The sequence below is a fragment of the Mercurialis annua genome, linkage group LG1-X (genome assembly GCF_937616625.2).
Source record: "Mercurialis annua linkage group LG1-X, ddMerAnnu1.2, whole genome shotgun sequence".
In the NCBI taxonomy this organism is placed as follows: domain Eukaryota; kingdom Viridiplantae; phylum Streptophyta; class Magnoliopsida; order Malpighiales; family Euphorbiaceae; genus Mercurialis; species Mercurialis annua.
In genome coordinates this window covers 3,976,094-4,002,090 of record NC_065570.1, presented here as the reverse complement: position 1 = coordinate 4,002,090, position 25,997 = coordinate 3,976,094, and the positions used below count along the sequence as shown (strand labels likewise).

Below are 25,997 nucleotides of genomic sequence, written 5' to 3'. Positions count from 1 at the left end.
CTTACATTCCAAAACGAGACACGACCACTGGCATTAAAAGTTTTTTTTCCATTAAAATAAACTTATTAAATATTATAGGTTATACATTCTTTCCGTCTCAAATAAATAAACAATTTATGACAAATATAAATATAAAAAAAATTAATTTAATATTTGTAAAATGTAAAATATAAAAAGAGTATTATTGATATTTTTTGATTTTATTTCTGTCAATAAATAATTTAGCGAGACTAAAAGAACCAGTTAAACATAAAAATTGTAATAATTTGTGTGGACAATTTTAAATAAAATATATACAAATCAAGATATATTTATATTTTGAAATGACTAAAATTAAAATCAGGAGGTAGTGATTAATAAAAGTTATATTATTTAATGTGATATATTCTTTTTTTATTTTTTTAATTGTCTATTTAGCTAAAATTGAACATGATAGTGTTCTTTTTATTGTAACTTATAAGGAAAAATACTAATATAATCCTATTAATTAATAAATGCTTTTTAAATTAAAATATAGAATCATTTATCATGAATGAGTAAATTTAAAAGATAACAATTAGAATCATCTTAAAAATTTGAATGGACAAATAAATATAAATAAATAAATTTTATTAAATGGACAATTAAAAAATAGAGGGAGTAAGTATATAACATTTAAATAAGTAATTGGCTATAAATGTAAGACAAAAGAATTAAAGACTTAGATTTGTTTATACGTTTTTAGTCTTAAAATACTCAGGATTTGATGAATGTTTTTTTTCCTACGTTCAAATGCTCAATCATTACTGGAATGATAAAGGTGATATATTATTTAACTATTGGATATTTCTCAAATCATGGTTTAAGATGAAATTTGTGTCCCATTGTGAAGCAAAAATGTTAATATACTATTGGATAATGTAATTCCAGTGGAATTTAAATATAATAAAAATACACTACTAGAAAACAGGTGTTTAGCGACGGAAATATCCGTCGCTAAACACCTGAAATCCGTCGCTAATTACAATTAGCGACGGATTACCGACGGACTCCGTCCGTCGGTAAATTTTGGGTCGCTAATTGTAATAGCGACCCAAAACACAGTCTGTCGCCAACTTACCGACGGAATATGCCGTCGGTAAGTTGGAGGCAGAAGGTCGGTAAATTGGTCGGCCAGCCGACCAATTTTCCGACGGATTACCGACGGCATTTCCGTCGCTAACTTGGCGACGGAAATTCCGTCGGTAATTCCGTCGCTGTTTCTTGCAATTGGCGACGGAAAATCCGTCGCTAAAGTTAAAAAAGGTAGTCGCTAAATTACCTATTTTTGGCAAAATTTTATTTTTTTACGGCTTATTTTCATATTTTTTCTGTTATTCGTTAGACCTGTTAAATATACCATTCACATACATAAGAAACAATAAATATATATAACCAAATCCGTAATATATATATAAACGTCAAAAAGCATACAAAAAACATTAATATTAAAGTATACGAACAAAAAACATAAATATGTCCAAGTGTATCACAAGCCTACTCTAAACTGGTGGTGTCATCAGCAGGAGGGGGTGAGGGTGGTGGGAACTGCGGGCGTAACTCGGGTGGGAGTGTAGTCATCAGCCGCGCAAGCTCAGTACGGATCCGCTCGTCGAAACCCGCCTCCACACTACGGATCCGCTGCTCGACCCGCTCTTCGAAACCCGCCTCCACAGTACGAATCCGCTGCTCGAGCCGCTCCTCAACCTCCCTAGCAATACGCTGCTCTATGTCCTCAGTACTAACGTTCCCCTGCTGGGATGATCCGCCGCGGCGCAATCGGCTAGCGCTGCTCTGGCCGATGTAGGATGCTGAAGCCGATCCAATACCGTAGACTCGCTGCTTCTTGACTGCCTCGAGAGACAAAAACAGCTCGTTCTCGTCGATCGGCTCTGGAGTCGACGAACTCCCTTCTCCAGCTGCCTGAGACTGTGTTGCTGCAGCAAGCTCTGCCTGAAAACGGTCCTGAGATTTAAAAAATACAAATTTTTAAATTAGTTAAACCTACATTTCTAACTAAAATTGGGCAGCATTTTGTCTATAATTTGATAATCACCCATTTTTCAGGGACATCCTGCAAAAACTACAGACACTCTGTTCAACTATAAGTAACAGCAATCACAACACCCACAACAAACACGTAAACATCCTATAAACAACGTCTATATAATTAAAGTTATATATAAGTCATATTAAACAGTCACTTAAGGTTAAAACTTACATTTTTATCCTTTGATCTCTTGTCAACAAAGACAGTCCGATCTGCTTTGGTCAGGTGCAACCGTACATGCAACTCACCAAAGTGGGCTCTCGACCAAGCTCCTCAGTCTATTATATGAAATGAACAAATTAATTAATAGATAAACAAAATATTTAACATGATTATTAATTAATATTAAAAACATACCATAACTGTCTTATGCCTCGTAGCCGATCGCGATCCTGCGGTATGTCGAACAGGTCCGGTGCCAGCTCCGGACGGCTCACTCATCCGATTAGCTCGTGCTATATCGGACTTTTTCTTAGCCTCAGCAGTATCCCAGTCTCGCTTCCATGACGCCCAAGTATCAGCACTAACACTGCCCTCTTTTTTATCCGGCTTCATGTTGTGGAGAGTATCTTTATACCGATTGCCCGCATGTCGGTAGAAGACCCCTCTAATCAGATCCTCAGGGTAGGTCGGGTCCCAGCAAAAACCCTTCTGCAAACCATTAAAAAATAAATATAATTAGAAATCAAAAAGAAAGTTAAACATATATTTAAAATTTTAAATATTTAACAACCTTGAACTCCTCGAAGTAGAATCCCTTATGCTCTGCTGTAATCTTCTTCCACGAGGAACCCTCAGCAAACCATCTAGATCGGAAAATGGGCAAGATCGCCCTAGATGCTGTCCCGCTGTCGTTCCTGCTATCCAGTAATTTTTCTCTGCACATTACAAAAAACACTTAGTTTTCACATTTTTTAAATTAAATTATTTTTTAAAAAAAAGTTGTCAATCATACCTTGCAGCATCTGGTGTAACTCTAACCCTCCCAGTCTCGTCCGTCGCTGGTGGCTGGCCCTGTGGTTGCGGCTGTCTCGCCGCTCTCCGCGGCGCAGGTCTAGCAGCTAGCACCTGCTGCTCAGCCCCGGGATCCGAGTCCTCAGGGGCATCCTGCTCTGGGTCGCCGCGTCCACGTCCGCGTCCCTGAACTGTATCCCGACCGCGGCCTCGGCCGGCAGAAGAACCACCTGAACCTCTCATATCTGCAAAAAAGATTACAAAAAAATATTCGACAAGAAAAAAATAAACACAACTATTATAAAAACCATAACACATAATTTATAATTAACAAAATAAAGTTACCACATCAACAAATGTAAATAAAAGTCAAAATTCTACATAAATGACACTTAAACGAATCATGCAATTTCTATATTATCTGCCGCTCCAATGTCTTCATCGTCTGATGAAGATGGTGGATAATCATCTTCCGTCTCCATTAATGGAGGGTTGTGTAATGCAGCCTCGTCCGCCTCGCCATTCGGATCAACTAAATTTGTCGGTTCTTCATTTGTTATGACATCGAGCAGATGATCTGCACTATCATCTTGGAAAGCTGGAACAGTTGTTGCAGGCATGTCTATCTCAGAGCGAGCTTTTATCTTGCATACTGCCCACCAGTCTTTTTTGTCTCGCCTTTTGCTAGGATAAGGTAAGTAATGTACTTGATCGGACTGTTCAGCTAAAATGAAGGGTTCATATTTGTTGTACCTCTTTCTATGATTAACATCCACTATGTTATACCGAGGATGGGCTAACATACCAACTTTTTTCGTAGGATCAAACCAATTACATTTAAATAAGACCGTCCTTTTTATCGGTAGAGCTGGATACTCTAACTCGATAATGTCAGTCAACACTCCATAAAAGTCGCTTTCAGCCGGACCGTAGAGTGATCCTTTTACACAAACTCCGCTATTCATTGTAACCCGATCCTCCCCATATTCTTCAGTATTGAATTTAAACCCGTTCACACAATACCCCTTGAATGTTTTGACCGATCTAAGCGGTCCTTCTGCAAGACTTAGAATATAGGGATTGGTACAGACAGTTTGGTATTTCACCTGTAGCACAATTATTTAAACGGATCAACACGATAATATATACAACTACGACGATAAAACAACATAAATACTTACATGTTGCTCGAACCAAAAGGCGAATTCACTCTCCAACTTGACTACAACTTCGGTCTGTGTGATTTCGGGGTTGATTTCATACAACTCGCCTTCAAAAACTCTATTTACAAGAATACGAGCGAATTAAGACAAATTGTATAAAATTCTTCAATATTGAACTTAAATGTGGATATGAAGACATACTCTCTGAAAGGTTCGATTTCAGTGCAATTCAGAAGGATATAGCTTCGGGCAGCATTATATTCAGCATCATCCAGATATCTGTTCCGAGAAGCACCTATAGGTCGCCCTTTCGGTTTGAAAATGGATAATCTGTCGACATCATCATCAACGTCCATTTCGCAAACTTCATTTCTTTGCATCCGACATGGTAGCATCGGATCACCATCCTTGAAATAGAAAGATGCAAATTTCGCTGTTTCCTCTAATAAATATCCGCTGCTGATGCTTCCTTCCACTCTGCCTTTATTCGAGACCTTATTTTTTAGTTTTCTCAGGTATCTGCATAATCAAATAATTAGTTCATGCATGTACCAACCACTCGATCGATGAAATAGAACTGTAGATGTAGTACCTTTCAAACGGATACATCCAACGATACTGAACAGGTCCTGCCATCATAGCTTCGTATGGAAGGTGTACCGGGAGATGTTCCATCGAATTAAAAAAACTCGGTGGAAAAATACGTTCCAACTTGCACAGTATCTTCGGGATATCAAGATCCAATCTCTCAAGATCTGCCTTTTTCAGCGATGTGGCAGTTAATTCTCTGAAGAAGATACTTAGCTCAGTTAAAGGTTCCCACACTTCGGGCGGAAGAAGCTCCCGGAGAGCAATTGGCAAAAGTCGTTGCATGAAGACATGACAGTCATGACTTTTCATGCCCATCATCTTCAAACTGTTTAAATCAACACACCTTGACAAGTTGGACACGTAACCGTCCGGAAACTTTAACTTTTGAATCCATTCGAGCAAAATCTTTTTTAAATCCCTGTCCAAAGCATACAAAGCCTTTGGATATCTACCGGTTTCCTGATCTTGTGCTAGACCGGGACGATCACAAATCTTATTCAGCTCTGCCCTAGATTTTGCCGTGTCTTTTGTCTTACCAGGTACATTGAGTACGGTATTAAAAACGTTGTCAAATACATTTTTCTCAATATGCATGACATCGAGATTATGCCGGATTACATTTGTCTTCCAATACGGTAAATCCCAAAAGATACTCTTTCGATTCCAACCACGGCCTTTAGATAGATCAGCATTCGTAGCCTTAGCATCTGTCTCATAAGCCCTCTTAAACCCCAGACCGTCAACCTCTGCTAATACTTCATCTCCAGTCCTCACACCTCCAAATTTGTGCTTTACTTGTTTGCCTTTTCGAAATTCAGTAACATTCCGACGAAAATGATGGCCCGTAGGTAAAAATTTTCTGTGGCAATCAAACCAGGACTGTTTACCACTATCGGGCAACGTGAATGCCTCGGTATTTTCCATACAATGCGGACATGCCAGTCTTCCTGATGTGCTCCACCCAGACAACATTGAATAAGCGGGAAAGTCATTAATTGTCCACATAAGCGCCGCCCTCATTTGAAAATTCTGCCTCTTTTGAACGTCATACGTCCGAATTCCAGATTCCCACAATTGATTCAACTCCGCTATTAACGGCTGCAGGAATATATCCATCTGGTCTTTTGGATTTCCAGGTCCCGGGACAAGTATTGTCAAAAACATAAACTCATCCTTCATGCACATGCCTGGAGGCAGATTATACGGCGTCACAATGACTGGCCAGGAAGAATATTGTGTTCCAAAACTACCAAATGGTTGAAACCCGTCAGTACATAAGCCTAGTCTGATATTTCTTGTTTCATCAGCAAAATCTGTATGCAACTCACTGAACCGTTTCCACGCCGGAGAGTCAGAAGGATGACACATCTTCTCGTCTTCCATTTCATGTTCAGCGTGCCATGTCATATGTTTAGCCGTGGCTTTGGAAGCGTACAACCTTTGCAGCCTCGGAGTTAAAGGGAAATAAAACATTTTTTTGTAAGGAACGTTAGCCCTTCTTTTGGCCGAATTGCTTTTCGTAACAGGTTTCCACCGAGGAAATGTGCAAACTTTGCAGTGGGTTAAATCCTCGTCCGCCCCCCAGTAAATCATACAGTTGTGCAAACAGCACTCAATAACCTCAACCGGCAACCCGAGACCTTTCACTAGCTTCTTGATATTAGCAAAATTTTTCGGCATTTTGTTGTTCTCTGGAAGCAGTTCTTGTAATAAACGGCAGGTGTCGTCAATTAAAGATATCGACCCCTGATGTCGACACTTAATATCCAAAATTTCAACAGATGCGGACAGGGGTGAGTGTCTGCTATTTCCGGGCCATATTTCTTCTTCTGCCGCACTCATCATATCAAAAAACTTCTGAGCTTCTTCATTCGGGGTCTCTTCCTCAAAAACTTCAGGACCAGCAGCATCAATAACCATTCTCTGACCGGAGTTTAAATCTCCCCCTCCCTCATTATAGTAATCGTATTCATTAACCGGCTGCTGAACAACAGGAGGGACATTCACCTCACCGTGGTGAATCCAGACATAGTAATCTGGAACAAACCCAGACTGCAAGACATGTAGTTTCACAACTTCGACATCTCGAAAATTCGTATTTCTACATTTTGTCCTAGAACATGGGCATTTTATCTCTTCTCCATTCATACACTCGGGATGTTGTACAGCAAAATTCACGAACTCTTCAAGATTAGGGAAAAAATCTGGCGGCAGGAAGCCTCTGTCATGCCTCGTATACATCCAGCTGCGGTCTGGATTCATTTCTGGAGGACGTACAATTACGTACTGGTTCATAAGCTCAACATAGCAAAGTCAATGTAATTGACTGCTAAAAGGGTAGGGTCCTATCCCATTCGCAAAACTGGCGCCCCATAATTCGATCACGATATATGCATGAATACGGAAAAAATATTCGGCAGCCTTCCGGCGTCGTTCCCCAGGTGCATTACATAATATAGGGTGTGTAACGCTAATTATATATTCCGTAAGGAATAAGCGTTACACAGCCTATATTAAATAGCCACCCGGAGAACATACGCCAGAAAACTACCGAATATTTTTATACCATATCCATACATATATGTTTTTTCGTGATCAAATTACGCAGACGACGGCAGTTTTACGAACTGTACACACGTACAATCCCGTGTCGTTCAATCGCTTGAACACACGGGACGGGTTTCTACGGCTAGGTAAGATTTTATTCGGTGTGAATAAAATCTTTGTTAAATAAATTTAATTGTTATTCAATTTACTCTAAATACTATAAATTGAATACAAAAATGCAGTAACACTTACTTGTTGAAGAGCAGAACCGCAATAAATAGGAGATAAGCGATGTAAACAAACAACAGCGGCTATGATCAGCGGCTATCAGCAATCTTCAGAAACAAACCTACATTAATAGTTTTGGATCAGATTATAAAAATACAAATTAATACTTTATCAAGATACATTTTTTTCAATTTTCTAAGTGATATAATATTTTTAACGAAAATCCGGCAGCATTTCCCCTAAAAATGAGCATCACCCATTTTTCAGGGAAATCCTGCAAGCAAACAATACACATTTCCACATAACCAACACCATTCATCTAAACTGTTTCATATTACAGATAGTATTATATTAATTACAGTTATTATTAACTAAATACGCTAAATTCTCAAAACTAACAAGTAACACAATTAAACGTATATTTACGATTACAATCCAATTCACATAAAACTTAACCAAATTAATCAACTATTAAAAAATTTAACTATTCTATTTACATGCATAGCCTAATTAACTAACATCTAAATAAAATAGTATTAATAAAATAACCTAATTTTACCAAGCAAAATAAAAAACAATTCTTTTCAATTACAAATTTAGTCTACTTTACTAACCTAATTTTAATAGATTTACACAAATATAAAAAGTAACCTAATTTTATATAACTATCATATTATTATAAAAGTTACCAATTTAAATAAAATGTAAATTTAAATAATACCAACCTAATTTAAATAAACTTACAAATTTTAATAAACAATAATTTAATCTAATCTATTAATATCAATTAATCTAATTTAAAAAAACACCTAATCAATTAACAAAACTAATCTAATTTAAACCTAATTTTAATAATATTAACTAATCTAATTTAAACCTAAATTTAATAAAATAAACAAAACTAATTGAATGATTTATACTGACCTGAGACCGGAGAAAGGCAGCGGCACCGGCGGCAGTGGAGGGTGGCCGGAGACCGGAGAAAGGCAGCGGCGCCGGCGGCAGTGGAGGGTGGCCGGCAGCAACTATTTTTTTTGTTAAAATAAATAAAAAAATTAAATAACTAAAACACATTAATAAAACAAATGAAAATTAATAAAACCCCTAAACTAACTTACCGTAGATCAGTAGCACCGGAGAGAAGTGGGGGCGGTGGAGGAGCAGTGGCGCCGGTGAGGAGTGGCGGCAGCAGTACTGGCGCCGGAGAGGAGTGGGGGCAGCCGGAGAGGAGTGGTATCAATGGCGCCGGAATGGGAGCAGAAATCGCCGGAGGGGAGGAGAAATCGCCAAAATGGAGAAAAGAGAAAGAAGGAAGAAGATGAACTGCTGCTGACTGCGGCGCTGTGATATTAGGTTAAGATTTACCGACGGATTGTGTCCGTCGGTAATCCGTCGGTAAATCTTAAATGAAACGGTGCGTACCGTTTCCAAATGATTTACCGACGGATTGTGTAATCCGTCGGTAATATTACCGACGGATTAATAAGTCCGGTCGCTAACCCCAAAATAAAAAGGCGCCATTTCTTCCCGCCATCAGCCCGCCAAATCCCCGACGGATTACCGACGGAAATTCCGTCGGTAATCGTTTTCCCTCCAAATTGGCGACAGGTTGCCATTCCTGTCGCCAAGTCGGTCGTTAAATGTGGAAATTAGCGACGGAAAGGCATTCCGTCGCTAATTTCCGTCGCAAATGGAAGGATTTCTAGTAGTGATATAAGGTTATGAATCCATTACCTGATAGTATAACTTACCAACGAGTTGGATTTCAAATGCTAGAAGTGCTGAATAACAAAATGTCAATATCGTGTTTACAGTTTTTTCGACAAGCCCCCCCCTCCCCCCCCCTCCCCCCCCCCCCCCCCAAAAAAAACTAAAAATTTAACTTGAATTATTTTGGTGAAAATAATTGTTAAAATTTAAATTGTGTTGCAGTTTGTATATTCTTTAGAAAATTAAAGTTTAAGAAGGCTGAACAGATTTTGAATGTAGTTAATGATTCGTAGATTAAAGTAGTAAACAAAAATAGAAAACTTTTATAAAGGAGTTACATAATTAATAAAAATGAATGACTAAAGTCAATTTACAGGTCAAATTAAAGACTCCAACGTATACTCCTGGAGTACGTCTACTGCATAACTGAGTGAAAAAGATCACAAGAGAAAATTTATATAAAAGCGAATCCAATTTCAAAGACTTTTTAGATTTATATATAATGGGGATCAACGACTTCTGCTTTTCTTATTATATACTCCCTCCGTCCCACTTTAGAAGTCCCATTTGACTTTACACACAGATTAAGAAAACATTAATTATTCTTGTCTTTTCATGTTTTTTCATGTTTTACCCCTATTAATGATAGTGGAATTTTCCATAGATCTCCTCTAAGATAACTAAAATAAGGGTAAAATAGGGTATTCAATAGAAAAACATCTTAAAAATAGTAATGGGACTTTTTAAATGGGACATCCCAAAATAGAATATGAGACTTCTTAAACGGGACGGAGGAAGTACAAATATTTAAGAAAATTATGTTCAGTTTGGCTGAAATTAATTTTATAACGTCATTAGTGAACGTTAATATCCCAATGCATTAACCAAATCAACCTAAACTTATTACTATCAATGAGTTAGGACAATATACTATAAAGTCGTGGTATCACAAGCTTCCACAAGTGCTAGATTTTTCACCTCCCCAACTGATTGAAAAAAAAAAACCTAAATTCATTATACTAGCATTTTAGCAACATATAATTTTCAGTTGCAAAAAAACTAAAATTCGTCGCTCAATTAGTTTTATGTCGGTAAAAGGATAAAATTCGTCATAAAATAAGAAATTTTCCGTCGGTAATTCGTTTTCTAATAGTATACTTTAATTTTTATAATTTGATTTAATTTCAACAAATTAGTAACTAATGGAATGAGTTTGGTTTAGTGTGCTAGAAGCACAAATTTTTTGATAAAGGTGTGTTTTCCGTTTTGATAATCAGAATGTTGTGCACGGTTTTGATAAATAATACTCCACCATTCCAATAGAGTTGTCCACTTTGAGAAATTTTTTTATCCCAAAACTTTTGTTCACTTTTAAAAAGTAACTAACTTTTATACTCAAGTATCCTATATTATTCCTAATTAAAATCCACTAATGAGTAAATAAAAGTAAATTACAAATGGACCCTATATTAAATAGGAGTATGACAAAAAAAGTAAAAAAAATTTACAAAATCCATAAACAATAATTACTTTTTTTAAACTGTGTGATAAAGGTAAAGTGGACAACTCTATTAGGACGGAGGGAGTAGTAAAATTTAGACACCTATTTTATGTAAAAAGAACCCTAAATAATTATCCACAAATAAAAAAATAAAATCAATTATCCTCAAACCTTTTTTTTTGGATAATTTGGAAAAGGGGAGCGCTTGTGGGAGAAATCGAACCCACGACCTGGTAGCTTGCTACTTAGCACTTTTACCATTTGAATTATAGCTCATTGATAATTATCCACAAACTTTGTTGTTGACATCACATGCAATATTTTTTTATATGTTTATTGGACTGTATTATATTTTTATAATATGTATAAAAATTTAGATATTAATTTCAATTATTATTATAAAATTCACAGCTAATTCATTATGTGTTTTAAGTGATATTTTATTAATTAAATATATAAATTAAATTTAAATTTATATAATTATTTTACATATTTTTAAATAAACTTTTATGTTTTTATGTTTTTTATATGTTTTCTTCACAATCATATTTTATTACTATATTCTCATCCCCTTGCTACTTGGGCTAATAATAACCCATTTAAAACAAACTATGTACAAAATCTAGCCTACATTTCAAGGTAATAATTGGGCCTAGTGGACCAATGGCCCATACATGGTGGTATATCAAAATATTGTGTTAAATTGGGTCATGAACACAAATCTAAACCCATGTTGTCTGATTTCATATAGCATTGGCTATTGGGCCAGGCAACTCTGGGTTCATAATTAGCCCAAACAAACAGAGAGTTAACTACAAATTGACAAAAAATAGAATAAATTTATAGTAACACAAGCGTTTTACCCTTCTAGTTAGAACAAAAAAATAATCAAATAAAGTCAAAGCACTTGGCTTGGATAAAACGTCTTTAAAATAGACTAATTTATTTTTCATACGTACGCTGTACGTGGTTTATAAATTTTTTATTTATCATGATTTACATTTAAGATTATTAAATATAATTTATTATTATATATTATCATAATTTACATTTGAGATTGTTATATATAGTTTATTTATTGTCATTTATATTTGATATTATTTAAACATATGATTAAAAAATAAAAAAGTAAATCAATAGTATACAAAACTTAATGTATATGGCCATTTGAAGACGAAAAAATATAAAATGTATTAGTTGCATGTGATCTTTTTAGACCTATTTCTTACAATCCCTTAAATTAAGCTATGTATGTTTATGAACCTATTTGTTATTATTCATTTAATATTATACTCTCAATTTATCTATTTTTATAGGAATAATAAACATAATTAATTGATATAGTGATTAGTAATGTGATCTGTTAATATTCTCTCCGTCCTAAAGTAATAGTCCCATTTGACACTTTCATGGGACTCAAAATAATAGTCTATTTTACCTTTTCATTTACTTATTTTTACATTGCCCTTATTTATTATATTATTTTAATTTAAATATTATTAAGTGAAATAATTGAAAAAAACTTAAACCTTGGACCTCTTATAAAAAAGAACTTGTGCTTTACCATTAAGGCAAAAGCTGATTGTTGTCAACATTTACTCTATAATATATATAACTGAGTATAAAATGGTAAAAGGTACAAATAAACTCTCATAGTTTTCACAAAAGTACAAATCAGCCCTTTTATTTTTTTGCGACATAAATAAGCCCTCTTTATTTTCAAATAGAACAAATAACCCCCTTTCATCCAACATCATTAGAAACACTCGTTAAAGGCTAATATATCTCTCATAATCATATAGAAAAAAAGTTCAAAAATAATTTTAATGTTTAAAATATTTATCGAAAATTTGATGGGGTAAGCGTCCTAAAAATAAACTAAAAGGGTTTAATTGTTCAATTTTAAAAACACGAGAACTTGATCGTGCCTAAAAAAAGTAAAAGGGTTGATCTGTACTTTTGAGAAAAAGTCGAGAATTTTTTTTGTATCTTCTGCCTTATAAAATCTAGATTAATCTATTAGAATGAAATTAATTTTATAATGCAAATTAAATATCAACTAAATATGAACTTAAATTAAATTTATTATAAGTTTATATTAAATTAGTCTAATTCAATTAATTTATTAAATATTTATATGATAAAAAAGTAAAATATACATATATTTATATTTTACACCCTTTATTAATACATGAGTAAGACTATTAAACATATTCCACTTTTTAAAATTAAAAAATATAATCCCAACTTTTCTTTTGGAGCTTTTTAGGCCTTTCTCTCTCTAAATTTCTAGTCGTTTAAATCAGATCTTTTTTTTAGTAGAGCAGCCGGAGCTGGTCTTTGCAATGGGGGGAAACCCTTGCAAGGGAATCCACTTCTGAAAGATGGTTTGGTGGTCGTGGTCGGATATGTGGTAGTGGGACTCCCGTGGTGTGCAAAAACTCAATGACGACTTAATGTCAACTCAATGACAACTTAATGCCTATTTCATTATTTATACTATTAAAAATAATTTATAAAATGACAAATAAACTAATAGTAATTTGAAAGTAAATTATTTAAGGTTTTATTAAAATAAAATAAACTGAAAGTAAATTTAAAATAAGTGAAATGAATATAAATTTAATAAGAACTCAATGTCAACTCAATATAAACTCAAGTAAATTTAATGTAAACTCAATATAAATTTAATGTCAATTTAATATAAATTTAATATTCAGTAAAAGTTAACTCAAAGTAAATATTTTGATAAATAATTATAAATTTAAAATGAAATTATTTTTTATTATTATAATAAAACTATTATTCTATAATTTATACTTTTAAAAATAAACTATAATAGATTGAAAGTAAATTATTTAAGATTTTTTACATTAATTTGTGTAAATTTAATATCGACTTAATATCGACTCAATGTCAACTCAATGACGACCCAATGTCAACTCAATGTAAACTTATTGTCAACTCAATGTAAACTTAATATAAATAAATGTCAATTCGAAGTAAATATTTTAGTAAGTATAATTTTAAAAATTAACTTAATATCAACTCAATGTAAATTTAATATCAACTCAACATCGACTCAATGTTAACTCAATGTAAATCTAATGTCAACTCAATGTCATCCTAATGTCAACTCACTGTAAACCTAATGTCAATCCGAAGTAATTTTTTAGTAAATTATTTTAATTTTGAAATATAAATTAATATCAACTCAATGTGAACTTAATATCTCAACGTCGACTCAATACCAGCTCAATGTAAATCTAATGTCGACTCAATGTCAACTCAATGTAAATCTAATGTCAATCCGAAGTAATTTTGTAGTAAATTATTTTAATTTTGAAATGTAAATTAATATCAAGTCAATTTAAACTTAATAACTCAACGTCGACTCAATGTAAACCTAATGTCAACTCTATGTCAACTCAATGTAAACCTAATGTCGACTCAATGTCAACTCAATATAAACCTAATGTCAATCCGAAGTAAATTTTAGTAAATTATTTTAATTTTGAAATGTAAATTAATATCAACTCAATGTAAACTTAATAACTCAACATCGACTCAATGTAAACCTAATGTCGACTCAATGTCAACTCAATGTAAATTGTATGTCAAATCAAACTAAATTTTTTAGTAAATTATTATAATTTTAAAAATTAACTTAATATCAACTCAATAAACTTATATAATCTATTTTGATTTTATGTCGAGTTGATATTAAGTTGATTACGTTTTTAATATATTAATTTATAAATATATTTTAACTTAATTTATTTAAGTTAATATTTAATTTACATATTTAATTAGAATAAATTAATTTAAATTTTGATAAACGTAATATCGTATTAGTGTTTTATAATAATATATTATTTATAATCAACCATTTTAATAGATTTATATTTAGTTTATATGCTTTTTTTATATATTATTAAAGAGTATATTTATATATATTAAAGAGTAAATTAAGACAACGAGCATGTCTTACTTTGGTGGTTAGACACATGGATAAAGAGTGAGAGGTTATGGGTTTGATTCCCACCAAGAGTAAAATTGTGTTTTATTAATTATTTTAAAATCTCACCACTATAGCTAAGCATTGACCGGGGGTTGACCGTCGTTTGACCACCGCAGTTGACCGAACGGTCAAATCAGAATCGGTCGGTTGGTTGGTTTAATAACCAAACCAATATTTGTTACGGGTCAACATTTTATTGACTCAAATATAGACGTATAAGATATTGACAAATAGTAAGGATAATATTGTCTCAATTCTTTTATTTTGTTTATGGGAGATTTTTGAAAACTTTTCTTTTGGAAGATTTATGTAAAAAATAATCAGTCCAAAACAAACAGAAAACTAACTACAAATTGACAATATCTTTAATAATCCCAATAAGTTGATAATGATTGGGAGAATAACTCCCAATCAAATTGTTATAGCTATTTGCATAAGTTTTATGGGAATGGTTTTTTTGCTCCACGCTGGCCGCCAGCGTGGAGCAAAGATGCTGTTCGCATAAGTCTTATGCAAACAACACTGATTTTTCATGTAGTTCGCATAAGACTGATGCGAATGCGCCCAAACATGCATTAAATGGTAAATATCAATTTTGTGTGAACAAAATGGGATAAAAATCAGGTAGATGCACAAATTGGGGATTAATCCAATTTACTAGCACCAATTCATCTTTAGACAGATTTATTTTTTCCGTACTTCGCTTCACAGACTTCTTTAAAACTAATTTTTTAATTAATCTGGGATGTTGATTTTAAAGAGCGAACAAACATTAAATAATCATGAACAAATCAAATAATCTAAATTATCAGTAATATTAGATACCAAGTAAGAACGATAGTCTTAAAAATTCAAAAGCTAAAAAGTTAATTATATTAGCTAAAAGTACCAATATAAACACACACCAAAAATAAGAACCATGATCGGTTTATAAAGAATAAAGAACTCCAAAACCAGAATAATATTGTTTAAAAAATAAAAACACTTGATATGTATAGATGGAGGAAAATAAGGTGATTTTCCGGTCAAAACAAGAAAACCATCTGATCCATAGTGAACCGCAAAGGACTTGAGACGAAAAACAAAAAAATTGAATGTGCACCGCTTACAGTTGGAAGAGCCGCGATTTCTTTTTATATCCTTTTTCTTTTATTTTAATTTTATGTGTTTAATTAATTTTTATTTGAACTACTATAATTCATTGATACTGATAATTAATAATAACTCTATCATGTAATGTACTTTTAAGAATAATTATTTTATATATTTATTATGTCACCTTATTTATACAATAAATAAATAAAAATGTGCTACTCGTATATAAATATATATAGTTTACCTAGTGTGAAAAATATTATAAAGAAAATTGGGTCGCTGTCCTTTTACATAAAAAAATCCCCACCGTACACGAAAATAAAAAGATTAAATTCAACTTCCAAGGACATGTCACAGTCCTATTCAACGTTCTTCCAGTTGAATATTAATTGTCCCACTTGAACAAGAGTATCAATTTTTTATTTTTAAAAAAGTCAAAACACATCCCCATCTTCCACTTTGTAACTTTGACACATCAAATTTTCATTCAGATCAGCGGTTTAAGATAAATATAGATAAAAAAACCGTTTTTTCTCTCTCATACTTTTTCTCTCTGAACGCGTGCTTTAGGAAACGGTTATTTCCTTTTTGAGCTTCGTTCTTGCTTTAATGGCGAAGAAAAAGTCAGGGAAAAAAGTTAAATCGACTACTACTGTGGTTGTGGATCCTAAAACTGCTACTGTATCATCGGATCTTGATGGTGATAATATGGCTCAATGTGAGGCAGGGATTGGGGAATGTGAAAACCCTAAAAAATCAATTTCTGAATCAATGGATACGACTGATTCTTTGATGGGGAATAAGGAGCTAGTAATGGAGGTTACTAATGTTGTTGTTGAGAATGATGTGATCAAGCCTAATGATCCTGTTGTTCATCACAAAACATGGAGAGATTTATTTGGTGATAATCGCTCGAGGAATACTGCTGGGGAACTCAAATTCATTCCGCCGGCGGTGAAAGATGGAAATAGGTTTGTTAGTTTCAACTCTAATGAAACTATAATAGAAGAAAGTAAGTGGAAAAATGCAATTGTTGGATGTGTGTTAGGCATGTTTCCTAAGTTTGAGAGAATTGCTGCTTTTGTTAAGAATAGATGGGGAAACTCTGGCCTGGTTAATGTAGTAAGAATCAATGCTTCAATGTTTCTCTTTGAGTTTAAAACTGAGGAGGACTGTAAGAAGGTGTTGGGTTCTGGTCCTTACACTTTTGATCAGAAACCGCTTATGCTTAAACAATGGAGTCCTAGAATGTCAATGGACCCAGCTGATATCAAGACTGTTCCTATCTGGATTCAGCTACCTGGTCTGCCATGGGAGTTTTGGACACCTAATATGCTTAGCAAGATTGGTAGTTTTTGTGGGACACCCCTGTTTTGTGATCAGTGCACTATAAACAGAACAAGATTGGGGTATGCAAGGATTCTGGTTGAAATGGAGGTTTTTGGAATCTTTCCAGATGGTGTGGACTTAATGGATGAAAATGGTATCAGTTATAAGCAGAAAATAGTGTATGAGTGGAAGCCTTTATTTTGTGACATATGCAAAAGATTGGGCCATTCAAAGAACTTCTGTAAAGTGAGAACAATGAAGGAAAGATCTAATAGTGTTACAGGGACTAAAGAAATTCTGCAAGATGCTATACTGTCTGAGATCATTAATGAAGCTTATGAAGAAACGCCTACAGCTAAGACTGATGGCATGAATAAGGGGATTGATGGAAAAACTAAAGCTCTGACAGATGGAAAAAATATGCCTACGGCTAAGACTGATGGCAAATTTCCTGCTAGCATGAAGATGCCTGTTACAAAAACTAATAGTGGTACAAAGCCTACAGCTGTGACTGATGGTAAGGAGAAGTGCTACAATCCTTTTAATGCTTTAATGATTGGTGATCAAAATGTTGTTTTACAGAATGTTGTTAGGCAGGGCAAGGTGAAAAATGTTGGAGTTATTGGGGAAGGCAGAGTGAGACCTACTTTCCCACCTAATAATATGATATGTTAGTGTGCTGGAACATTAGAGGGCTTAGTAATGCCCTCAAGCAATCTGAGATCATTTCTATAATTGCTCTAAATAGGTTGAAGATGGTTGGTTTAGTTGAGACTAGAGTTAATAGTTCTAAGTTTGATTCAGTTTGGAGTAAGATGAAAAGTAAGTTGCCAGGTTGGGAGATAATCAATAACTATGTGTGTTCTAGTATGGGCAGAATCTGGATCATTTATAATAAGAATGATATAGTTGTCAGCCCTATTGTAACTCATAACCAATTTATCCATTGTAGAATTGATTGTGAGAATACTACCTTCTATTGCACTGCTGTTTATGGATCTTACATAGCTGCAGATAGAACTGAGTTGTGGAATAGTATTTCTCTTATTAGTCAGTCCATAGATGATAAATGGATTGTAATTGGGGATTTCAATGCTGTAATGAATGATGGTAATAGGTTGGGTGGCAATATGATTGACATTAATGCTGCTGATGAATTTAAGAACTGTGTTCATAATTCAAATCTTATGGAACTAATGAGAACTGGTAATAGTTTCACTTGGTGTAATAACCAAATTGGTGAGAGTAGGATTTGGAGGAGATTGGATTGGTGTTTCATTAATGATCAGTGGAATAGCTATTGGAATGATTCTTACTATGATGTTAAAAGCCCTGGAATCTCTGATCACTCCCCTCTTATTGTTCATCTGGTTAGTAATAGGGTGAGAAAGGTGTCTTTCAGATTCTTTAATGTTTGGAGTGAGCATCCATCTTTTCGAAACATTGTGACTAGTGGCTGGAATAGAAATGCTTATGGGAACCATATGAACCAAGTGTATCAGAAGCTTAAATGGCTAAAGAAAGACTTGAGAATGTTAAACAGATTGGAGTTCAGTGATATATCTGATAAAGTTGTGAAAACAAAGGAGTTACTAAGCAGTCTCCAAGCTAATATTCTTGTGGATCCTTTTAATGAATTACTGCATGAAGAGGAAAGAGCTGTGTACAAGCATCTCTATAATCAAATGGCTTGGGAAGAAAGCATTATTAGACAGAAATCCAGAATTTCTTGGATTAAATTGGGTGACCAGAATACAAAATTTTTTCATAGGAGCATGATTCAAAGACAAGCTAGGAAAAAGATTATTTCTATAGCTCTCAATAATGGTTCTATCTGTTCAGATCCAGAAAGGATTAAGATGGAAATTGTTAAACACTATGAAAACACTATTGGGTCTTGTTCTCTCAATAGGATCAACTCTGATGCTGAGATGTTTGCTGAAGGTGTTAATCTGAGTGAATCTGACAGAATGGAGTTAGATAAAGAGGTTTCTATAGATGAAATTAAAGAGGCCATTTTCTCCATCAACAATGACAAAGCCCCTGGCCCTGATGGATACAGTAGTGCTTTCTTTAAGAAGTCTTGGAATATAGTTGGAAGTGATATTTCTAAGGCCATCACTGATTTCTTCTCAAATGGAAGAATGCATAAGCAGACCAATTCAACCTCCATTACCCTTATTCCTAAAGTGCCTGATCCTAAAATCATTGGTGATTATAGACCCATTGCATGCTGCAATGTGATTTATAAAGGCATTTCAAAGGTTCTGGCTAGAAGGCTTAGCAGGGTTATTGGGAAAATTGTCAATCCTTGTCAATCTGCTTTTGTGCCTGGGAGATGCATATCTGATAATATCCTTTTAGCTCATGAGATAGTGAGAAATTATCACAGAGGGAAAGACAATGCGTGTGCAATCAAAGTTGACATCCAGAAGGCGTATGATACAGTAGCTTGGGATTTTATTGAAGAGATCCTGATTGGTTTCAGGTTCCCCAGGAAGTTTACAACTCTAGTCATGACCTGCATCAGGACTGCCATGTTCTCAATAATGGTTAATGGAGAATCTGTAGGTTTTTTTCCTGGTAAGAAGGGCCTAAGACAGGGGGACCCCATATCCCCCTTAATCTTTGTTCTTTGCATGGAGTTTTTTTCAAGAATTATGCAGAACAGTACAAAGGAAGGGTCTGGTTACACCTATCACAAAGGTTGTAATAGAATTAAGCTAACTCACCTGGCTTTTGCAGATGATCTGCTAATTTTCAGCAATGGGGATCCTGCTTCCATTAGCATTATCAACAATGCTATCAATAAGTTCTCTTCTTGTTCAGGTTTAAAGCCTAATCATCATAAAAGCTCTATATTTTTCAATGGGCCTGCTGGTGATCAGAAATCTGCTCTGCTTAACATCCTGGGGTTTCAGGAGGGTGAATTACCTGTCAAATATCTAGGTCTGCCTCTTTTTTCTACCAGACTATCCAAAGAGCACTGTAATAGCTTAATTCAAAGAATAACAAGTAGAGTGTCAGCTTGGAACTCCAGAAGTTTGTCCTATGCAGGAAGACTTCAATTGATCAACTCAGTGCTTCTCAGTATGCACATTTATTGGTGCTCAGTGTTTTTGCTTCCTAAAGCAGTAATTCATGGAGTTGAAGCAATCTGTAGAAGATACCTTTGGCATGGTGTGCATAGCACTAAAAGAGGTGGGCTGGTTAAGTGGAGTTCAGTAAGCACTGGGAAGTGTTGTGGTGGTTTGGGAATTAAACCAATCCATATATGGAATAAAGCTGCTGTTTCTAAGCATATTTGGGAGTTGATTTCAGAGAAGCCTTCCATGTGGGCTAGCTGGGTCAATGCTAACAAGCTCAGGAAGCTGAGTTTTTGGGGAATTACCAAACCTCATGACTGCTCCTGGTCATGGAGGAATTTGTTGAAGATCAGAAGTGAGGTCAAGCCTATGTTTGAGTATAAGCTAGGTAATGGGAAGAAGTTTCAATTTTGGAATGACCCTTGGGTAGGAGGAAAGTCTTTGGTGGAAAGATTTCCTAACATTAATATTGTTGATTCAGATGTTCCTAAAGAAACAAAGGTTTTCAAGCTTTGGAGGAATAACTGTTGGTCCTTTCCAGACCCTATGGATGACCATACTCTTGATGCTTGGAGTTACATTCAAAGCAATTACAAAATCAACAATACTACCGATGATAAAATAGTGTGGAAAGCTCAGAATAATGGCTACTTTTCTATTAAAAGTGCCTGGAGTTTCTTAGCTGGTGTTTGTGAGAAGGTTACTTGGCATTCGTTAATTTGGTTTGCAGGTCAAATCCCCAGATACTCGTTTATCACTTGGCTGGCCATTTTGAATAGATTAAACACCAGGGACAAACTTGCAAGATGGGGTGTAATCAACTCTGCTATGTGTGTGTTTTGTAATGCTCACAGTGAGTGCACTGAGCACCTCTTTTTTAGATGTGATTTTTCTACTGATGTCTGGAGGAGAACTTTGGATGTGTTGGGATTCCAGAGGCAAGCTTTTGACTGGAGAAGAGAGGTGAGCTTCTTTACCAGAAGATCAAAAGGAAAATCCAGGATTGCTAAGACTAGGAAGATATGGTTCACTGCCACAGTTTATCATTTGTGGATAGCCAGGAATGATGTTATTTTCAACCAAAAAACAGACACTTGTGATCAAATCTTTGAGAAGATCAGGAAGGCAGTAGAAGCTAGACTGAATTAGAAGTGCTCTGTTTTGGTTTTTTTGAGTGGGAGGGCAGCAGGGAGCCTTGGTAGGCTGATCTGTGTCTTTTTTGGTTTTGTTTAGCTGAGCTTCTCAGGTTGTGTACTGGTTTTGCCTTAGGGCTGTTGTATGTGGCCTTTTTGTTTCAAGCAATAATAAAATTGCTACTTTGGTGATTGACCAAAAAAAAAAAATATAGATATTAAAAATAAAAAAAATAAAACTAATTTATAATTTAAAGTTTAAAATAAAACGTGAAATCATGGATTCAAAAAATTTAAAAGTAATTGAATAAGTATAATTATTTAAAATTAAAAAATAAAAAATTATATCTATTTAAAATTTTGAAATCAAGAATTCAGTCATAAATTCTATCATATGTTATAAAAATTAATTTAATATGTGTTTAGGTGAAATTGTTACTCAATAACACTCCAAATTAATCTTTTAGTACAGAATTCATGATATATTTTTAACAGAATTTATTTAAGAGATAACACTTTTAAATCTTCCACATTAGTGTAGGTCTTTTATAAGGTGGATTGTGTCTCCAAATTTTTAAAAGGTTGCATATATGGTATGGTTCGAACCCGTGATCCAAAAGAGCTTCTTATCAACTTAATGACGATCCAAATCTAACTTTAATAATCTATGTAATTTCTTTCTATTTCCAAATTTGGATCATCCATTAATCTCAATCTCCAAACTATTTAAAATGGATGCTACTTGAACAATTGTAGGCCTACTCTTCCTTGTATTGCTTACACAAGCTGATGCAACTTTTGCCAATCTTATAATACTTTGATTCATATCAAAAATTGCAAGTTTAGGGTCTAAAACTTCATTAAACTTCATTTCTTTAATCAAAGGCAATGCCCATTTCACAAGTAATCCTCCTTCACTTCTTCTCCCACTCAAAAGCTCCAACAAAACCACACCAAACCCAAAAACATCACTTGCTTTACAAGCTCCGCCGCCACCGGCGGCAACTTCACTCCAATACTCATCATCTACGTACCCTACCAGCCCTCTTTTTTCATTAGGAACCAAAAAATAAAGCCCATAATCACAAACCCTAGCACAAAATTTCACATCTAATAAAATATTTGACGCCTTAAAACACCCATGTATAATATTTGGCGCGATCCCTTCATGCAAATACTGAAGCCCCCTAGCCGCCCCGGCGGCAACCTTTAACCGCCGGTTCCAATCAAGTAACGAACCGCCATCAGAAGTACTTTCATGTAAATAAAAATCTAAGCTTGCCATACCGACAAACTCCATAACTATAATTCTTTCACCCGGAGCTTGAGAAAACCCTAATATGGGAACTATATTAGGATGTTGAGCTAAAGAAAGAGATTTGAGAATCGAAGAAAATCCGAAACCGGCATTACTTAAAACAAGAGACGGGTGTATTCTTTTGACAGCAACTAGTTCTTGATTCGCTAATAAAGCTGCGTAAACTGTACCTAAACGGCCTTTTCCGACAATTCTCCGATGATGAAAGCCGTCAGTAGCAGTGTCGATTTCTGTCAATGGATACGACGGTGCAGAAACTCTGACAGATGAATGTATTTCTTCTGATTTTACAGGTTTTTTTCTACAAAAGAAAAACAAAACAATAGCAAAAATTATAAAGGAAATTACAAGAAGAGACAAGATTAAATCATAAGCAATTTCCTCTCCTGAAATCATGCTTGTAACCCCACGTAAAGAACTTTCTTGGTGTTTTTAGGGTTTGGTTTCTGATGAAAATCTTGATATCATGATAAGAGAATTTGAGTTTGAACAAGAAAAAGTAGGTTATCTTATAAATTTTCTTGCAAGAAAATGGCTTATATAATACGTCAAAAATTTGAAAGAAATATCTAATTGGCGTAATGGAAAAGAAAATGTGTATGCTTTGAAAAGATGAGATTTTTTTGGTAAGAAAGTTGGAATATTTTATAAGTTTGATTTTATTATAGTTATGGTTGGCCGCCCTCTCACTGAATCTACTTTTCTATATTAATTAAGGAAAGTCGCGCAACGAAACTCCTTAATTATTTAGATTGACCAATAATTTTGACATAGATCGAGTCATAAAATAAAACAAATAAAGATTTAAGAGGATTTTAAAATATCCAATTCGATTGAGATATTTTTATTCTCTTATCAATACATTTTTGCCTTTTCCATAGATTTCTTTCAATTATATTCTAAGATTTGTTGCATTTTTGAATGAATTTCATAATATATTTTATTAATGAACGATTAATTTGGATTTAATATGGTAAATAGAAATAGAATTTAATTAAAATGAAATAAGATAATGTTTACTATAATTCCATTACAGTCTAAAATTAATTCTGACAAATCTGTTAATTATAGAAATATTTACACTATATATCATAATAAGGTAAAATATTTACAAACATCCTATCTTATACTTTCTTTTTACAAGAGTGTTTTTCATATTTTTAAATATACCACCTTAACTTTTTTTATTAAAAAATAATATATTTTCCCTCTTTCTTCTTTTATCTTTGAAACCCTAGTTTTTCTTTTCGTTTCTTTTTCCATTAATGGCCACCACCCATCATCAAACTTAATTTTTCAAAACACACAACAGCCGTTCTTCTACTGCCGCCGCTGCTCGTCCCCTCCACGTCCACGCCGTTGCCGCTCGTCTCCTCCACGTCCACGTCGCCGCCGCCGTTGTTGTGCCCTCCACGCCCACGCCCACGCCGCTGTTGTGCCCTCCACGCCCACGCCGCCGCCGCTGTCCCTCCTCGCGCAAGCCGACGCCGCGGTCCCCTTGATCACGACCACGCTGCCGCTGCTATCTCCTCCACACCGCCGTCATGTGAGTGTAATATTTTAAAATTATATTTATATGTATAGATCTAGTATTTATATGTATAAATCTATGATTTGTGTGTATAAATCTAGGATTTATTGTTGTATGTATAGATCTATTCAGTTTGTTTTTAGATTTTTAGTTTGGCTTCATCTTTATCTTCTCCGTTTTTTAAAATTTGATATTTTCTCAGATCTGAATTTATTTAAAAAAAACGTATATAATTCGTATTATATACGGATTATATACAAAATTAATGAATTATATTCAAATTATATACGTATTATATACCAAACATATATAAAATTTGGAAAAAATGAATTTTATATAAAAAAAAGTATTTTTTGTAATTATTTTTTTTAAAACTGTACTTTTGTAATTATTTTTTGTATTTCTGTTAAGAAAAAATATATGTTGCAATTTTGTAAATATTTTCATTTTTCCCGGTATTTGTAAAAAAAAACTCTTAATTATATTAATACTAAATCAAATATAAAAGTTCAATAGATTTAAATGAATAATACAAATTTCAGAAGAAAAAAATTAATTAATTAAGTATTTTAAATTGTTTCAATAATGTTTTATTAGCTATAAAATTCATTTATATAAAAATTCAAATTCACTTTTAATACTTGAATAATGTATTTAAGCATATGCTATATTATTATAAGCAAAATGATTTTTCATATTTTTAATTTTAACTATTTTATCAAATATATATCCAAAATGTAATTTGTATATTTTGGTCCATCAATTTTACGATTATGATAAATATTCCAAACTCTTAGTTCAAACATATCTTTAGGCACATTTTGTAATTCTCAAATCTAAACCCGCATAACTCTTTTTAAACTGAAATAAAATATTATTTGTATAAATTAACCATTCATAAAATCAATTTTTCTTTCAAATGATCCCGGAAATAGCTAGGTACAAGTTACAACTTTGGTCTTAGATATAATTATCTCAATTCCCTAAATTAATATATACATTAGAATATCCAAACTAATTTTAAAAATTTATTTAATTAAATGATCAAAGTAGAAAATATAAAACTTTATTTTGCCACAATTATATTATTCTGCTTTAATGTTGTTAATGTGGATACCAACAACTAGGTACGCGTATGATAAACTAATACTCCCTCCGTCTCAATAGAGTTGTCCACTTTACCTTTATCACACAGTTTAAGAAAAATAATTATTATTTATGAATTTTATAAAATTCACCTTATTTTTCTTGTCATACCCCTATTTAATATAGAGTCCACTTGCAATTTACTTTCAATTTACTTTTTAGCGAATTTTAAATAGGGGTAATATAGAAAAATTAGGTGTAAAAGTTAGTTATTTTTTGTAAGTGGACGAAAGTATTGGGACAAAAAAAATTTAAAGTTGACAACTCTATTGCAACGGAAAGAGTAATAATTAATGTTATACCCAAATTAACTATAGCGTTTTTTTAAGAGAAATGTAAAATATGGTACGTACGTAGTATGCCGTCGCAGGAGCAAACTGAATTGTGTATTATTATGTACTATTGAATTTGATTTATCTATTGATATTTATCATTGTTGTTTTATCCTTAATATTTTTAAAATTACTAACTATTATTCGTCAAAAAAATTTACTAATTATTTATGATATTTTAATTCCATAAACATCAATGTTGATAATGATGGCAATCATTTTAAAGATACCAATTTGTAGATAA

At 33.6% G+C, this 25,997-nt stretch overlaps 3 protein-coding genes across 4 annotated transcripts; all 3 read right to left on the bottom strand.

Moving 5' to 3' along the window:
- Nucleotides 1-1,410: 1,410 nt before the first annotated feature.
- Nucleotides 1,411-7,662, bottom strand: LOC126677821 (uncharacterized). 2 transcript variants are annotated; one of them, XM_050372629.2, is made up of 6 exons: nucleotides 7,576-7,662; nucleotides 3,024-3,267; nucleotides 2,802-2,946; nucleotides 2,426-2,719; nucleotides 2,240-2,346; nucleotides 1,411-1,983 (listed from the first exon to the last, which is right to left on the bottom strand). In XM_050372629.2, the coding sequence occupies exons 2-5, from the start codon at nucleotides 3,263-3,265 to the stop codon at nucleotides 2,290-2,292; spliced, it is 738 nt and encodes a 245-aa protein (XP_050228586.1). In that variant the 5' UTR covers nucleotides 3,266-3,267; nucleotides 7,576-7,662; the 3' UTR covers nucleotides 1,411-1,983; nucleotides 2,240-2,289. The 2 variants fall into 2 exon arrangements, with proteins under 2 accessions (XP_050228586.1, XP_050228578.1); XM_050372621.2 differs by lacking the exon at nucleotides 7,576-7,662 and having other exon boundaries at nucleotides 3,024-3,484.
- LOC126680393 (uncharacterized) lies at nucleotides 4,215-9,167 on the bottom strand. Its single transcript, XM_056104389.1, has 8 exons — nucleotides 9,113-9,167; nucleotides 8,686-8,892; nucleotides 8,476-8,576; nucleotides 7,808-7,825; nucleotides 7,576-7,647; nucleotides 6,694-7,062; nucleotides 4,387-6,522; nucleotides 4,215-4,303 (listed from the first exon to the last, which is right to left on the bottom strand). Exons 1-7 carry the CDS (start codon nucleotides 9,165-9,167, stop codon nucleotides 4,726-4,728), a joined length of 2,619 nt encoding a protein of 872 aa, XP_055960364.1. The 3' UTR covers nucleotides 4,215-4,303; nucleotides 4,387-4,725.
- A 12,632-nt stretch (nucleotides 9,168-21,799) lies between these two features.
- Nucleotides 21,800-23,280, bottom strand: LOC126664685 (leucine-rich repeat receptor protein kinase EMS1). The gene has a single exon (XM_050357194.2). It carries the CDS (start codon nucleotides 23,138-23,140, stop codon nucleotides 22,124-22,126), a length of 1,017 nt encoding a protein of 338 aa, XP_050213151.1. The 5' UTR covers nucleotides 23,141-23,280; the 3' UTR covers nucleotides 21,800-22,123.
- Nucleotides 23,281-25,997: the final 2,717 nt, after the last annotated feature.

What these genes read in the sequence shown, in the direction of transcription:
- LOC126664685 (XM_050357194.2), bottom strand. Translation starts at nt 23,140, where the DNA reads ATGATTTCAGGAGAGGAAATTGCTTATGATTTAATCTTGTCTCTTCTT.
- LOC126677821 (XM_050372621.2), bottom strand. Translation starts at nt 3,340, where the DNA reads ATGTGTTATGGTTTTTATAATAGTTGTGTTTATTTTTTTCTTGTCGAA. An exon ending in GTTACACCAGATGCTGCAAG is followed by an intron (nt 2,947 to 3,023) that starts GTATGATTGACA and finishes TGTAATGTGCAG; the next exon opens with AGAAAAATTACTGGATAGCA. An exon ending in TCTACTTCGAGGAGTTCAAG is followed by an intron (nt 2,720 to 2,801) that starts GTTGTTAAATAT and finishes AATGGTTTGCAG; the next exon opens with AAGGGTTTTTGCTGGGACCC.
- LOC126680393 (XM_056104389.1), bottom strand. Translation starts at nt 9,167, where the DNA reads ATGGCAACCTGTCGCCAATTTGGAGGGAAAACGATTACCGACGGAATT. An exon ending in ACCGCCCCCACTTCTCTCCG is followed by an intron (nt 8,577 to 8,685) that starts GTGCTACTGATC and finishes CAAAAAAAATAG; the next exon opens with TTGCTGCCGGCCACCCTCCA. An exon ending in GCGGTTCTGCTCTTCAACAA is followed by an intron (nt 7,063 to 7,575) that starts GTAAGTGTTACT and finishes CTTATGAACCAG; the next exon opens with TACGTAATTGTACGTCCTCC.